The sequence below is a fragment of the Nicotiana attenuata genome, unplaced genomic scaffold (assembly GCF_001879085.1).
Source record: "Nicotiana attenuata strain UT unplaced genomic scaffold, NIATTr2, whole genome shotgun sequence".
In the NCBI taxonomy this organism is placed as follows: Eukaryota; Viridiplantae; Streptophyta; class Magnoliopsida; order Solanales; family Solanaceae; genus Nicotiana; species Nicotiana attenuata.
Genome location: NW_017671471.1, coordinates 160,373 through 175,116, shown reverse-complemented (window position 1 = coordinate 175,116; position 14,744 = coordinate 160,373). Strand labels below are relative to the sequence as shown.

General features: G+C 36.9%; 1 protein-coding gene across 1 annotated transcript; it reads right to left on the bottom strand.

Moving 5' to 3' along the window:
* Window positions 1-1,535: 1,535 nt before the first annotated feature.
* On the bottom strand, window positions 1,536-4,703 carry LOC109208491 (AB hydrolase superfamily protein YfhM-like). The gene is made up of 4 exons (XM_019371610.1): window positions 4,354-4,703; window positions 2,984-3,151; window positions 2,660-2,895; window positions 1,536-2,015 (listed from the first exon to the last, which is right to left on the bottom strand). Exons 1-4 carry the CDS (start codon window positions 4,639-4,641, stop codon window positions 1,766-1,768), a joined length of 942 nt encoding a protein of 313 aa, XP_019227155.1. The 5' UTR covers window positions 4,642-4,703; the 3' UTR covers window positions 1,536-1,765.
* Between the last annotated feature and the right edge of the window lie 10,041 nt (window positions 4,704-14,744).

The following is a 14,744-nucleotide window of genomic DNA, read 5'->3' as shown; positions in this document are numbered from 1 at the left end:
ACCCTTTTTATAGCTTTGATTTAGGGTTATGGTAGAGTAACTTCCAAGAAATCCTAATAGACTCCTAGGATTTCAAGAGTCCTGTCGCATCTTTAAGTTAGGATTTGGCTTGATCCATTAAAATTTCGATGTCTACACCCGTACCTTACTTTTTCTTTGTGATATTATAAGTTTTTCTTCATATTACTGGTGTGTAACATCATGAAGTGACGACAAACGATACAAGTTATCCAATTGTTGTACTCAACAAAATAATACAGTACAATACAATACAATACAATACAATACAATAACAATCATCCAAACAAGCTGTTAGTCTTACTTGCTGTGTTTCCACCGGGTAAATTTGGGATTGTATTATTTCATGTTTGGTATAATTTTTAATTTTGAGATTAGTAATTTAGGATTGTTACAGTAGCTGTAGATTAGTAATAAGTTGTATTCAGTAATGCGATTCTAAGTAGCATTCTCTAAATACGATTTATAACTCGCATAATGTACGGCTTTTATTTATGTTGGATTCAGTAAATATTAATTTCAGGATTTATTTATTGTACAAGTGTAGAGTAATAAAAATGAAACAGACTGTTAAAATTCAAACCTAACATTTTAAATGTATAATTAACATGTTTGGCCGGTGTTAAGAGTCTTGAGATCATTTACTTCTTGGATCATTAGTTCCTTTACTATTTCTTTTCCCACTTTTTAAAATCCATTTGTAGTTTATATTATTGGATGTTTAAATTTAAAACAATATTATGAAGTCTGTGCTCTATAAATTGATGCTCCAACAAATTAATTTTACCTTTAACCCAAAATTTCAACGTTTAGAAGTCATAGAGAAGAATTGAAAGGGGTTGACAAGAATCACTTTTTTTCCCACTGACAAGAATCAGATTTTTTCTTTATGTCCTTTTTGTTTAGTTGAAAAAAAATTGTGAAAAATGAAATGTAAATGGAAAGAAAACAAGACAAAAGGAAGAAGATATTACTAAGTGCCCGTTTGGATTGGCTTAAAAAAAGTGGCTTTTCAGCAGGAATAGCTTTTAAGCCAAAAAGCAATAAGTTGGGGTTGTCCAGCTTATTGCTTTTGACTTGTTTTAAGCAGTTTTTAACTTATTTTAAGCACTTTTCTGACATTTTCAAACACTGAAAAAAGCTAAAAAGAGCTTAAAAGCCAATTTGAACAGCATAAAAGCCAATCCAAACAGCCTCTAATATATATTCTAAATCGCATATAAAAACTGAGTTGGTTGGCTGAGCGGTTTCCCACATGGGGGATGGATTCCCCTCACCAGCAGCCTCATCGGTCAGAGGTCCGGCTACGGATTTTCTTGGGGGGTTGATAGAGAAGTGTTCAGATCACTATCCCTTGTTTGGTATGGAATGTCCACCAAAACTTAAAATGGGAAGACCTAATTTAATGTTTTTCATAATTCTTCACCCACTTCATTGACAGCTAAGCTACATCCTCGGGTGCCGAAATTCATAACTAATTATTCCCCCTATAATATATCAATTACAAGCTTTGGCGGTAGAAAATATACAACAAGCCATTCATTAGACTACAAACATTGTACCAGAAATCCAAATTACATGCTGCTAAAAGTGCAAATATCAGTACACCCTAGGGTCATAGGCTTATACATTTATCACATAGACAAACAGAACTATTACAATATAACCAGTTAATAGCCCAAACAAATATAGATCAACAATCAAATCGTAAAATGCATTTCGAGAAATCTTCGTTGAAGGTTCACGATTAACTGTTGCTGTGAAGGAAGTTGAGGAGAAGTTGATTAACCTCATCAGGCATTTGTTCTTGAACGAAATGAGTTCCTTCGGGCATAAAGATTATCTCCACATTTGGAACGAAACTTTTCAGTTTTTCGCTCTTTGTGTAGTCTTCGATTCCTGGAAATTTAAGGACGTAATCCTTCTCGCCCATTAGCAGCAGTGCTGGAACTTGAACTTTTGGATCTGCAGTTAGGTTCAGTTGTTCGCCCATCGCCCTATAGCCAAAAGAAGTTCATAGTAAACCAAATTAAGAAAATATCAGCAAATTGTTCAATATCTAATTGATTAGTAATGAATCCCAAAGTTGAATCTGCTGTGATTTCCCCTGCAATTATCTACCTAGAACACGCTGTGAGAACAAAAAGAAAAGGGCAGCCCGGTGCACTAAGCTCCCGCTATGTGCACAAGATGCGAGAACAACTTGCATAAAACAAAAATATTTGTGACAACTGAACATCTCCTATTGTCAGTTTCATGGATCCAGTTATAATTGTGGCATGTCATTTAGAGGCGAAGCTAGAAGCCCGAGTATGGATTCGGCCGAACCCAATAGCTTTTGCTCAAATAGTATACTTCTGTTAAAAAACTCATCAAACATGTACAAATACTAACCCAATTATTAGTACTTGAAGTTGTCGTTCTGAAATTCAGGACTCATAAAATTGAAATCCTGGCTCTGTCTCAGAGGCCAGTTTTAGTTTAGAGGTGGATCTAGAGTGAGTTGTGCGACTGAACTCGTGTCAAACAACGTATTCACTATGCAGAAATTTTAAAATGAATACTTATAACAAGATCACCTCGTACTGAACTCACTGACTCTAGATCCTACCAAGTCATAGGAATACAAGCATTTGGCTACCTATAAGGAACCTGCAAAGCGGTCTGGAATCCAGATTTCTCGTATAAAGCTCCATACATCGCAAGATCTTTTTCGTTGAACCAAAAGGGCAGAGGAGTGCTTGGTTTAACCAAATCCAAACTTTCCTGATTTTCGTCAGCTATTGGTATTTCACTTCTAGAGAAGAGGATATAGATTTTCTTTACAACTGTTTTAGCATCAAATCGACCAAAATCAGCTTCAGCTCGCCCAGCCTCCTGGAAAAAGAATCTCAAATAGATGTTGAAGGCAGCCAGAATAGGTTATTTTGAAAGAAGCACAATATCACAAAAGAAAAAACCATACCCTCCATCTCGAAATATAGAAGCCTTCGCTAAGGTATTTGTCGTAGTCGGATGGACCTGGGAGCATAAATGGCACCCCCATGGTAACAAATCCAGAGACCTTCTCCTCATGCAGAATGACAAATAAGGAAATAACAAAAGCTCCAAAATCTTTACCAACGAGAAAAGCCTACATAAACGCGCGAGCACATACATTTGTGAGGATGAAAGAGAGAGGGAGAGAGAGAGTATGAGAGCTGAGTAATTCACTTTACAAAGTATTTCTCCTGCCAATATTGGTTAGTACAACAATAACTACGCCTCAATCGAAGCAATTTGGGGTCGGCTAACATATCTCATTACAGATATTCTACATAACGAGCACGGAGTCACCAAGTTTTTGACCGACAAATGTTGACTCCTAGGAGAGAATAGTCTACTTAAAGACAACTTTATTTCAAGACACCCAATCTTTGAATTTCTGGAATCATGAATTTGCAATATTCTTCACAAGCAAAACTTGAACATCCTTATTTCAAGAACGCTGAACTAATACAAGATGAGTTTGAGTATTATGCACCGACAGCATAGAAAATATTTACAAAATCAAGCCGCTTACAAGGTAATTGGTAATCTGACAAAAATGATAACTAACCTGATATAATAGGTTAAACTACAATGTCTGTATCAAAAATCTTTATCCATCCTCTGCGGACTTTAAATAAAAAAATTACTATTTGATTCAACTGAAAATAAATATTCCTAGCAGAAAAGAAAGGTTACACAAGGAAGTTCATTATTTCATATTTTGATCCATAAAATATCTTTTAAAGTGATGGAACCTCAGCCTCTTCAACCACTATCTAATACCCCTAAATTTCCTCATTTTTGTATTTCTTTTAACCTGTTAACATTGACCTCACAGAGCCACACCCCCACCCCCTGACCCCCACCCCCCAAGAAAAAACTCTTTCTATCTTTCTCTCCCATAAACAGATTTGAAGGGCCTGAGTGTTTGTTGCAGCTAACACAGTCTAGATCCATTCTATTAAAAGAAATTTGCTCTAGAGTTGACTTTTTAACACATACAGTCCGGTATACTAAATTCCCGCTGTGCGCAGATCCGCGGAAGGGTCGGACCACACTGATTTATTATACGTAGCCTTTTGCAAGAGGCTATTTCCATGGCTCGAACCCGTGAACTGTTGACTTTTAACACAGCAAAGTAAAAACAAGATTTTTCATATTTGTAACATGTAACCAGAGAAAGTTCTCCCCTTAACCAAAACTCGAGCCTGAAAATAAAGTAACTCCTAGTAGGAAAGTATTTTAATGAGCCCTACGCAACGCGAATCTAGATTAACTGCAATAAGATATAAAAAAAGATGGTACCTTTGGAATGCTAAGAGCATTGAGGAGTCCAAGGAGGTCATTGTCAAAATCCAAGAATGTTGTTTTTTCTGGTTCTTTTGGCTGTTCAGACAAACCATAACCTCTATAATCAAAGGCAATGGCTCTAAAACCAGCTTTAGCCATAGCTATCATTTGGTATCTCCAAGAATACCATATTTCAGGAAATCCATGTAAGAATACAACAGCTGGAGAAGATTCATTTCCAATTTCAGCTACGTGAAGTTTCACCCCATTCACTTCTATGAATTTATGCTTTATTTCTTCCATTTTTTCTTGCTTCCTTTCCTACTGTGTGATTGTGTGTGTGTGTGAATGAGAGAGAAGTGAGATGGCTATTAGTATCGGACATTACATCATGGATTGACACGTGGCAGGCAAACAACTACTAATAAGAGGCGTTACGTACAGATATTATTAGTTTTACTACAAGTAGGTAACTACTGACCTACTGTAATCTGTTCCCGATTTATATAAGAGTAGTAGTTTCTAAAGTTGTTTCAATAGTCAGATAGACATTTTAAATAAATCTTTAATTTTTATTATGACTGAAATATGATTAATATATTTGTATATATAAGTTCTTTATTTGTGAGGATAGAGTCAACATACACCAACGTACATTTTATATATATCACATACACAGTCAACCCTCTTTGGCGTTTAATTTTTTTTGGCTGTTAGAGATAAAAATTATTCAAAAATTAATTATTTTTTTTTAACGTTACATATAAAAGATAAGAAAATTATTCAATATTTAAAATATCAAAATATATGCGTATTTCACTAGTTAAATATTGAAGAAAACTAATACATTATTAAATAAATTTATAACTAAACGTATAAAGATTTAAACTCTAAGGCAGACATTTTAAAGTCACCTAAAAAAATAAATTCTTTCAAGATTGATGGAAGAACTTTGTAATTGTAGTTTTTTTCGTAGATTTCATTCTCTTACTAGCGATATAACGCTTTAATTGGCGAAGATTCGTGTTCAAATTTTTAGCAAAAATGTATCCAATAGATTTTCCTTGAAAACAATCTAAGAGCTTAAATATTAAATTTTCAATCTAAATATTTTTTGAAATTTGTCCAATGTAAAAGATATCATGACCAAATCTTCAAATCTTATATCTTATTCAAGATAGAAACTTTGTTTAATGGAAAAGATTGTGTGCATATTTTTAGAATTATTATTAGTAATCTTAAAGATTCTATATGGATGTTATAGAGCGGTAATTTTACAAAGAGCGTTCAGGTATAAATATGGATATAGCTGTTATAGGTAAAAAGCTATTGCAGAGAGGTAAAATATAACTTAAAAAATTCGTTTTGAGGAAAGCTTGGTTTTTATAGTGAATGACTGTTATATATGGATGTTGTTATGAGATGTCTGACTGTAAATGTTTACTCCATCTTTAAGAAATACAGTTTGTTATATGGTTACCAAATGGTTATAATGTTTACACAAGACAAATAAATATAAGATATATGTCTTGCATATATTCTTTAGAACGTTTACTATGGTTAAGTGATTGTATTTTCACTTTGATTGTGTTGATTTTTAAGGTTAATTGTCTAGTTATGTATAAACACCCGATTGAAAAGTATTAACCAGTGTTTTAAAAGGTATTTTTTGGGCGAGCCGCTGGACGAGCCTCAGGGCGAGGCGTACTAAAAACGCATCGAGGCGTTCTGGTTGGGCGTAAGTATCGTGAGGAGTAAGCCCCAACCTTCCGAAACGTTCGTGTAGGCATAAGTCCTGACGTTCTTGGCGCTCATTTTGGACGTAAGCCTCGAAAACTTTTCCAAATTTGAGCCAGAATTACTAAATAAATACTTTTAAAAAAAAAAAAACTTAAATATTCAAAAGTTAACTCATAGTAAATTCTAAAACTAAAAATATCAAAAGTCAAAGGTTTTTTCTAATGTTTATCCTAATTTCATGTTCTTTTCTCTTTGTTGTTTACAAAGTAGTAACAGATACACTTTAGACCTTTATCTCCAAAGTACAAACTACAAAAGTAAAGAGTTTTGTCCTTAATTCTCACTCTGCTTCCACTTTGGCATTTTCCTTTTTTATGCTTCATTTTCTTCAAGGCTTTTTTTTTTTTCATTCTTTATGCTTCGTTTTCTTCAAGTTTGTTTTTTGTTTTCATTTTTTTAATTTATTCCTTTCAAGTTAGTTTTTGGCTTTAGAATTTCCTTTGGTATCATTCTACTTTAGATATTATTTTGAAGACTCTATTATGTCTATTTGTATTATAATGAGCTTTCGAGATTTGTTATCTAAATTTATGTTTTTAAATAATAATTTTACATTATTATAATTTTTATTGTTTGAATTATTAGAAACTAGAATATCATTTTTACAACTCTAAGTATTATTTCATCATAGTCATGTTATAGGTATAATCTTTACGTCTTTTATTTTTTCAAGTAAAAAAATATTTTTTGTATGTTCGTGCATATGTTATCATGTTTATAATAGATATATACTTTTTCCTACTAAACATATAATTTTATTGATGTTTGATAATTAAAATATTTTTTTTTATATTTATATATTAGTTATTTATAAAATAGTAATAATCAAATACCTAGCCCCGTGTTAGATAAAATGCCTCGCCTCACCAGAGGTGGATCTAGGATTTTTAGTGTATGGGTGCACTACTAAAAAAGGAGGTTATAAGAATGTATTAAGTGGGAATTGATGCCCTCTTCCTCTTGGTAAATAACTCAACCTTCAACTTTCTTAGAGCATGAATGCCAATAATTAATATTATACCAATTTTTAAAAATATGTATATAAAATATCTAATTTAGCGGAGAGACCATGAGTTCACGTGCCCCATTATTTTTCCTATAAATTCACCCATGCACCTTATGCCCAAGCCTTTTAAAACACTGATATTAACCGTACAAATTGTCTAGGTTTGTTAGGGATATAGTAGATATGCCCTAGATCCAATTTCATATTTGATGATTTGAACATATTTTTGTGAACATTATTTGATATAAAAATATATGGCATCAGATATTCTTTTATCATAGTTATTATTAATTGTTTGATTAACTTGATAAGGTGCTTGATTAAATTTTAAGACTTGACATTGTGATGGAGATCATGATAATGAGAGTGAAGTTTCTTATAATTTAGTCTAAATTTGTTCTTGATCATAGGATTATTAATTTGGACATTAGTAATCCAGTTAGATCAATATTTATGTGATTGTCTTTATTGGATAGAGACTAGTTGATCTCATTAACTAAATCACATAGATAGATGATGCATATAGCGATATGAGCATTGAACCGGTTCATTGGATAATTTCTAATGGTTAGAATTACCATAAACTGTCAATAGGATATTCTCTTGAAGAATGTGATGTAAGAGTTTTCTTTGACCTGAGATCGTCACAGTAATTGACAAGTTATTTATTGTGCTTTGATACTAGACACCTATGGCCCTAGGGCGATAGTTGAAAGGATATTGGGTACGGTTAAATACTTGTAGAATTAGTGATTGGTCAAGATGGAATCTGTCAACTCTTGGTAATGAGCTTAAGCTCCGTGTCGTCATGAATAATAGAATGACCAAATTAAGATCTTGGCCAGGGCAATTGAATGAAAGAAAAAAAGAGTTTCTTAGGTCATTAAATGGTCGATTATATTTGACATGAACACATAGTTGGTCGCCTATTAGGATTCGTGTAACGACCTGGCCGGTCGTTTTGAGAATTAACGCCCCTATTAACTGCTTCCCCCGTATTTATTTCTGCTATTGTGACTTGTCAGGAAGATTCGTTTTGAGTTTCGGAGTATTTTGGGACACTTAGTCCCTAAATGAGAGCTTAAGCTTTAGAATTTGGACCGTAGTCAGAATAGTGTGGATACGGCGCGTTAGCTCCTTTGGGTGATTTCGGGCTTAAGGGCGTGTTCGGATGGTGTTTTGGAGGTCCGTAGCTTATTTAGGCTTGAAATGCCAAAAGTTGAATTTTTGAAGTTTCCGGATCGATAGTGAAATTTTGATATCGGGGTCGAAATCCGATTCCGAAAGTTAGAATAGTTTCGTAGTGTTGAATGTGACTTGTGTGCAAAATTTAGGGTCAATCGGACTTGGTTTGGTTGGTTTTGTCATCGTTGTAGAATTCTTGAGATTTCAAGTTCGTTAGGCTTGGATTGGAGGGTGAATTGTGGTTTTAGCGCTGTTTGATGTAATTTGAGGATTGTAATAAGTTCGTATGATGTTTTAGGATTGGTTGGCATGTTTGGTTGAAGTCCCGGCGGCCTCGGGTGAGTTTCGGATGCTTAACGAAGGTTGATTTGGACTTAGGCAATTGCTGAAGTTGCTGAACCTGTTGGTTTCGCACATGCGGAGTTTGGACCACAGGTGCAGTGCCGCAGAAGCGGGCTGGGAACCGCAGATGCGGTCTAAGGCACAAGTGAAGCTGGTCGCAGATGCGGCCCAAGGACCGCAAAAGCGGAATCGCATCTGCGAGTAAAGGGTCGCAGGTGCGAAATCAAGTTGTTTAATAAAAATCCGCAGGTGCAGAGTAGGAGCCGCAGGAGCGGGACTGCAGGTGCAGTGGACCCCTCGCAGAAGCGGAATCGCTGGGCAGTAATATGAAAATCGAGGGTTTGAGTTCATAACTTGAAAAATCAAATTGGATCTCGGGGGAAGGCGATTCTGTGGGGATTTTGAAGAGAAGATCAGTGGGTAGTGATTCCTAACTCCTTTTTGATTGTATCCCATTAATCTAAGCTTAAAGTCATCGTTAAATTTCGAATTTGGGGTGAAAAATTGAGAAAATTTGAGAAAAGTTCTTAGGCCGAATTTTGGGATTTTGATCGAGATTTTGGTATCGTCAGAATCGTGAGTGAATGGGTGTTCATAATCCGTAATTTTTACCCGATTCCGAGACATGGGCCCGGGGAGGATTTTTGGGCATTTTTCTATTTTCTTACCTTAGCTTCGATTCCTTTAGCTAAACTCATTGTTTGTAGTTATATTTACATTATGAAATTGATGTGATTAGATTTGGACCACTCGGAGTCGGATACTCGTGGCAAGGGCGTGATTTCGGATTGATTAAGCTTGGTTCGAGGTAAGTGGCTTGCCTAACCTTGTGTGGGAGAACTTGATCGCTGCCGACTCGACACTACACTAAGGTAGGAAGAGCGGGTCGCAATAGCTTTTACCCGAATAGTGGTTCGGGATCGAATTTTCACAGGGAGCTAGTAGTGGAGTTGTATTATCTGTCTAGACTAGTGATGCGGTTGTGCTTCTAATATCACTTCAAACATCTTTGGTTTTTCTTTGATTTTTATATCTACTTTTATAAAACTAATGATTAAAACTACATTATGCTACAGGAATATTTCTAAGTTGTATTTAATATAGAGAAAAGCACTAGGGTCGTGGCATTGCCTAGGTGGCTAATTAACGGGTAGATACTACTAATGATAGATTGACATATTTGGGGCTTATGCTATAACCGTTGCATAATTGTACCCACTCTCGCACCTCTCGGTAGAGAGAGTGATTTTGCCCAATTGACTCTCTCGAGACCAATTGGGTAGGCCAATTAAACCAAGCAACTAAGGTTCAAGTAGGGTGATTACTCTCTCGAGATTTAACCCGTTAATTGGGACTACCATTTCTCATGGGTCCATCCAAATTCCTTGTTGGGTCAATTTTGGGGTTATAGGCTCTCTTTCTCAAGAAGAGTTAAACCCACAAAGTTGGAATCAGTGTTTGCAACCACCAATCCTTAATTAAAACCTAAAATCAACCCAAATAACAAACACCCAATATCAATCTAACCTTAGATGGCAACACCCATCAATTACCCACACTAGGGTTGAGCCACAACCCTAGCTAGTGAGTTTAGCTACTCATGCTAGATACAGAAATTGAAGAAATAGATGAAGAAGTAAGCATATTAATTAATTTCTAGGAAGAAAATACAATAATGAAGAGCAAAAGTGCCAAAAATGGCTACAATATTCGGTCTCACGAGCTCAGCTGCGTTCAGAACATAAAACTTGACCTAAAAATGGAAAAAGGTCCTATTTATACTGGGCTGGAAAAATTGGACAAAAATACCCATGTGGGGTCAGCGCGAAACGCGCAAACATGACCGCGGCCGCGCTGGCTCTTAAACTCCTGGTTTCTGCTTCTTTGAAGTTGAGGACCGCGGACCGCGTAAAAATGTAGCGCGGCCGCGGTGGAAGTTAGCGCGGCCGCGCAGAAATGAACACGGGCCGCTTTGCTTGAAAGTGGCCAAATTTTTGCTCTCTGAATCTCTGCTCCGCGGACCGCGTAAAAGAGTAGCGCGGCCGCGGAGCCTGACCGCGGACCGCGTAGAAATGACCACGCCGCATAGCAAGCTCCTTGAATCTGCCATCCTCTGAACCTCCTAGTGCGGCCGCGTTCACAGTTGCGCGGTCCGCACTAGGTCCTCTTTTCCCCAACTTCCTTAGTCTTGGACGCTTGAGCAGGTTTCACTACTTTCTGAGCCGATATTTGACATTCGTCGTTTTGTCGATCAAACCTGCAATCAAGTACAACTTGTGAGCATTTTGGACTATTTTGTAGCAATTTATAACCAAAGCATAGGCAAGTAGGGGCATAAAACACGTTAAAATCCCAACTTTATCAGAACTCCCCTTAGGATTTTGGTACTGTTGTTATATGAATGCCGTGTATGCAAGGTGACGAGTGCGTACACGTGCTAATTGTTAAAAACATCCCGTTTTCATTAAGTAAATATCTGTGTTTTCTTTAAACTGAGCATTACTTGTACTTGAAGTTCCCTGTTTAGCTTAGGAAAACATGATTATGTGACTTAACTGCCTTATCTGCTTTAACTGCTTACTTGGATTCTGTTTAGCATGTTTAGAGTAAAAATTCCTTTTTTTCTTGAATAGAACTGTAGATTTCTTCTTGAGACTATTGTGTGTTTACTTTGGGGCTACGAGACGGTATCCCGGGAGATCCCCCTTGCTTGTTTACTTTGGGACTACGGATCGGTATTCTGGAGATCCCCTTGCACCTTTATATTTGGGACTACGGGATGGTATCCCGGGAGATCCTCTGCACATTTATCTTTGGGACTACGGGACGTTATCCTGGGAGATCCCCCTGCTGTTATCACTGCTTACTGAGTTATTCCTTCCTGAGATTTCGTCTTTATTTGACTGTTAGCATATTTTGTTATACTGTCACGTTCTATACTATTTTAACTTATTATATATTTATATAACCAGTAGGGCCCTGACCTATCTTATCACTGCTCGACCGAGGTTAGGCTTGGCACTTACTGGGTACCGCTGTGGTGTACTCATGCCCTTTCCTGCAGATGTTTTTGGTGTGCAAATCCAGGTTCCTCTGCTCAACCGTACTATTAGTGAGGCGAGGCGATTTCAGAAACTTCGAGGTATATCTGCTGCGTCCGCAGACCTAGAAGTCCCTCTATACTCTCCCTTTAGCTATAGACTTTTTGTATTTTCCTTTTGACTAGACTCTGGAGTTAGAACACTATGTATTTTCTTTAGCTTGTGGTTCATGAGATTTCGGATTTTGGGAGCATTTTGTTTAGTTTGAGAGAGAGATATTGTATATGCTGAGCGACATTTTACACTTCTTTATCATGTTTATTCGTAATTTTGCTAGTTCGTATCTTTATTTCTTTTTTTCGCAAATTGTTAGGCTTACCTAGTCGTAGAGACTAGGTGCCGTCACGACAGTTCACGGAGGGAGAACTTGGGTCGTGACAATTCGACAGTTAAATCATATCCTAGGGTGACTCAGAGCTTTAAGAACAGAAGGAATTATTACATTATTCTTCTATTGATTCTTGAGAGTAAATTGTACACTTTATTCTATCTGGTCGTTAAGTAGTGTTGCTAGACGCCACCCTTAATTAGTATATTGATGTGATCAATTTACTACCGTCTTAGTATTGAACCTATGGGATCGCACACTAACGAGTGTTCTGATCTTTGCTAAAGGGTTAATTACTTTATTATTTGATAATTAAATTAAAGAATTTAATTAGTCAAAAAAAGTTATTAGTCCAAATGAAATATTATTATATTCTTTGCTAACACAGATGTTATAATTAATATTGTGAACGAATTGAAATTTTCTATTTGGAATAGAAAAGTAAATTATTTCTCTTAGTTGAAATATATGTATGATATATATTTAATAGTCACAATTGATATATATATATATATATATATATATATATATATATATCCAATTTGGAATTGGATATTAATAAAGTATCCAATTTAGAATTGGATTGTAAATCCCATAACAAACGCCGACTACATGAAGTCCATTGGTTATGGAATTTGAACTTTGCAAAATATTTATTAATGACTTATAAGAAAATCCAATATTGAATTGGATTTGGCATTATTACAATTCCAACTTTGACGTTGGACTAAATGGAAATTCCAAGTAGATTTCGGCAGAATCAAACCCATTAAGAATGGGTTACCGCTAAACACACTTTGATTTCTCTATCTAGAATGAGAGCTTCTCTCAGCTTGCTGATGACGCTCTCAGAGCTCGCTGATGACGAGAAAATCGAAGCCTAGAGGAAGGGGGCAACAACCGAAAGGTAGCAATCAAGTAATAACAATGGTGAAATTGGGAGTTCCGGACTCTACAAACGCAAAGAAACAGCGTAGCATCAATGCAATCCAAGGAATAATTCCATTGGACCTAAAAATAGCGTCCTCATCAAACACACCACAAAGGAGCAATTCAGTGAACAGAGAGAGGGGAAGCAAGGTTATTGTAACGACCCGACCGGTCGTTTTGAGCTTTTGCACTCCACTCGCCAGTTCTCGGGCATGACTAATCCCGTGTGATGTATTATGACTTATGTAAATCGTTGGTTTTGGTTTTCAGGATAATCTAAACGGACTTGGAAGAACAGTTCCCAGTTTGAAGCTTTAAATTTGAAAGGTTTGACCAAGTTTTGACTTGTTAGTAAATGATCTCGGATTGAAATTTTTATGATTTGGTTAGCTTCGTTAGGTGATTTGGGACTTAGAAGCGTGATCGGAATGTGTTTTGGAGGTCCGGAGTAGATTTAGGCTTGAATTGGCGAAATTGAAATTTTGGCGTTTTCCGATTGATAGGTGAGATTTTGATATAGGGGTCGGAATAGAATTTCGGAAGTTGCAGTAGGTTCGTTGTGTCAAATGCGATGTGTGTGCAAAATTTTAGGTCATTCGGACGTGGTTTGATAGACTTTTTGATCAAAAGCGGAATTTGCAAGTTTTTGGAACCTTAAGCTTGAATCCGATGTGATTTGGTTGATTCGATGTTGTTTGAGGTATTTCGAAGATTGGTACAAGTTTGAATAGGGGTATATGACTTGTTCTTACTTTTGGTTGAGGTCCCGGAGGCCTCGAGATGGTTTCGGATGGTTATCGGAAAGTTCGGAAACTTGAGGTTGCAGTTGAAGCTGCTGAACCTGTCATAACCGCACCTGCGGATTGGGGACCGCAGGTGCGGGCACGCAAAAGTGGATAGGGCGCCGCAGATGCGGCCACGGGCGAGATGAGCAGAAATCACAGGAGCAGGGAAAAAGAACGCACCTGCGTGACCGCAGGTGCGTATATGGCGTCGCAGGTGCGGTTGTGGAAAATTTAAGTGAAAACCTCAAAAGCGGTTAGGAGGGGCGCAGATGCGGTCCCGCAGATGCGGGTAGTGCATCGCAGGTGCGAAATGCTGGGACAGAACATATAAGATTTGGCCCTTCGCGATTTTGAGTGGTTTTTCACCATTTTTCATTCGGGAGAGAGCTTGGGAGAGCAAATTGAAGAGGAAATTCAGGAGGGTCTCGTGGAGGTAAGATTTTTGGACCTAAAACTCGATTCTATGATGATTTTTACTTGTTTAAACATGATATATATGGAATTTAAAGCCTAAAATTGGGGAATTAGGGCTTAAATAGTGTAAATTGAGGATTTGAGGTCCGATTTTGATGTTCTTGGTATGTACGAACCCGTGAGAGGATAAGGATTCTATTGGTGGGATTCTTATCGGATTCCGAGACATGGGCCGGGTTTGGCCAATTTCGGGATTTTTGGTATAAATTGGATATTTTCGAGTGGGCTTTGTTCCCTTAGCACATTTTGATGGTATAAACCTGTTTTTGGATAGATTTAGAGCATCCGGAGGCCGAGTCGAGAGGCAAGGCATCGCGATCTAGAGTTTGGACTGGATTGAGGTAAGTAATGATTGTAAATACTGTTCTGAGGGTATGAAACCCCGGAATTCACATCGTTGTGCTATTTGAGGTGACGCACACGCTAGGTGACGAGCGTGGGGTCGTGCACTATTG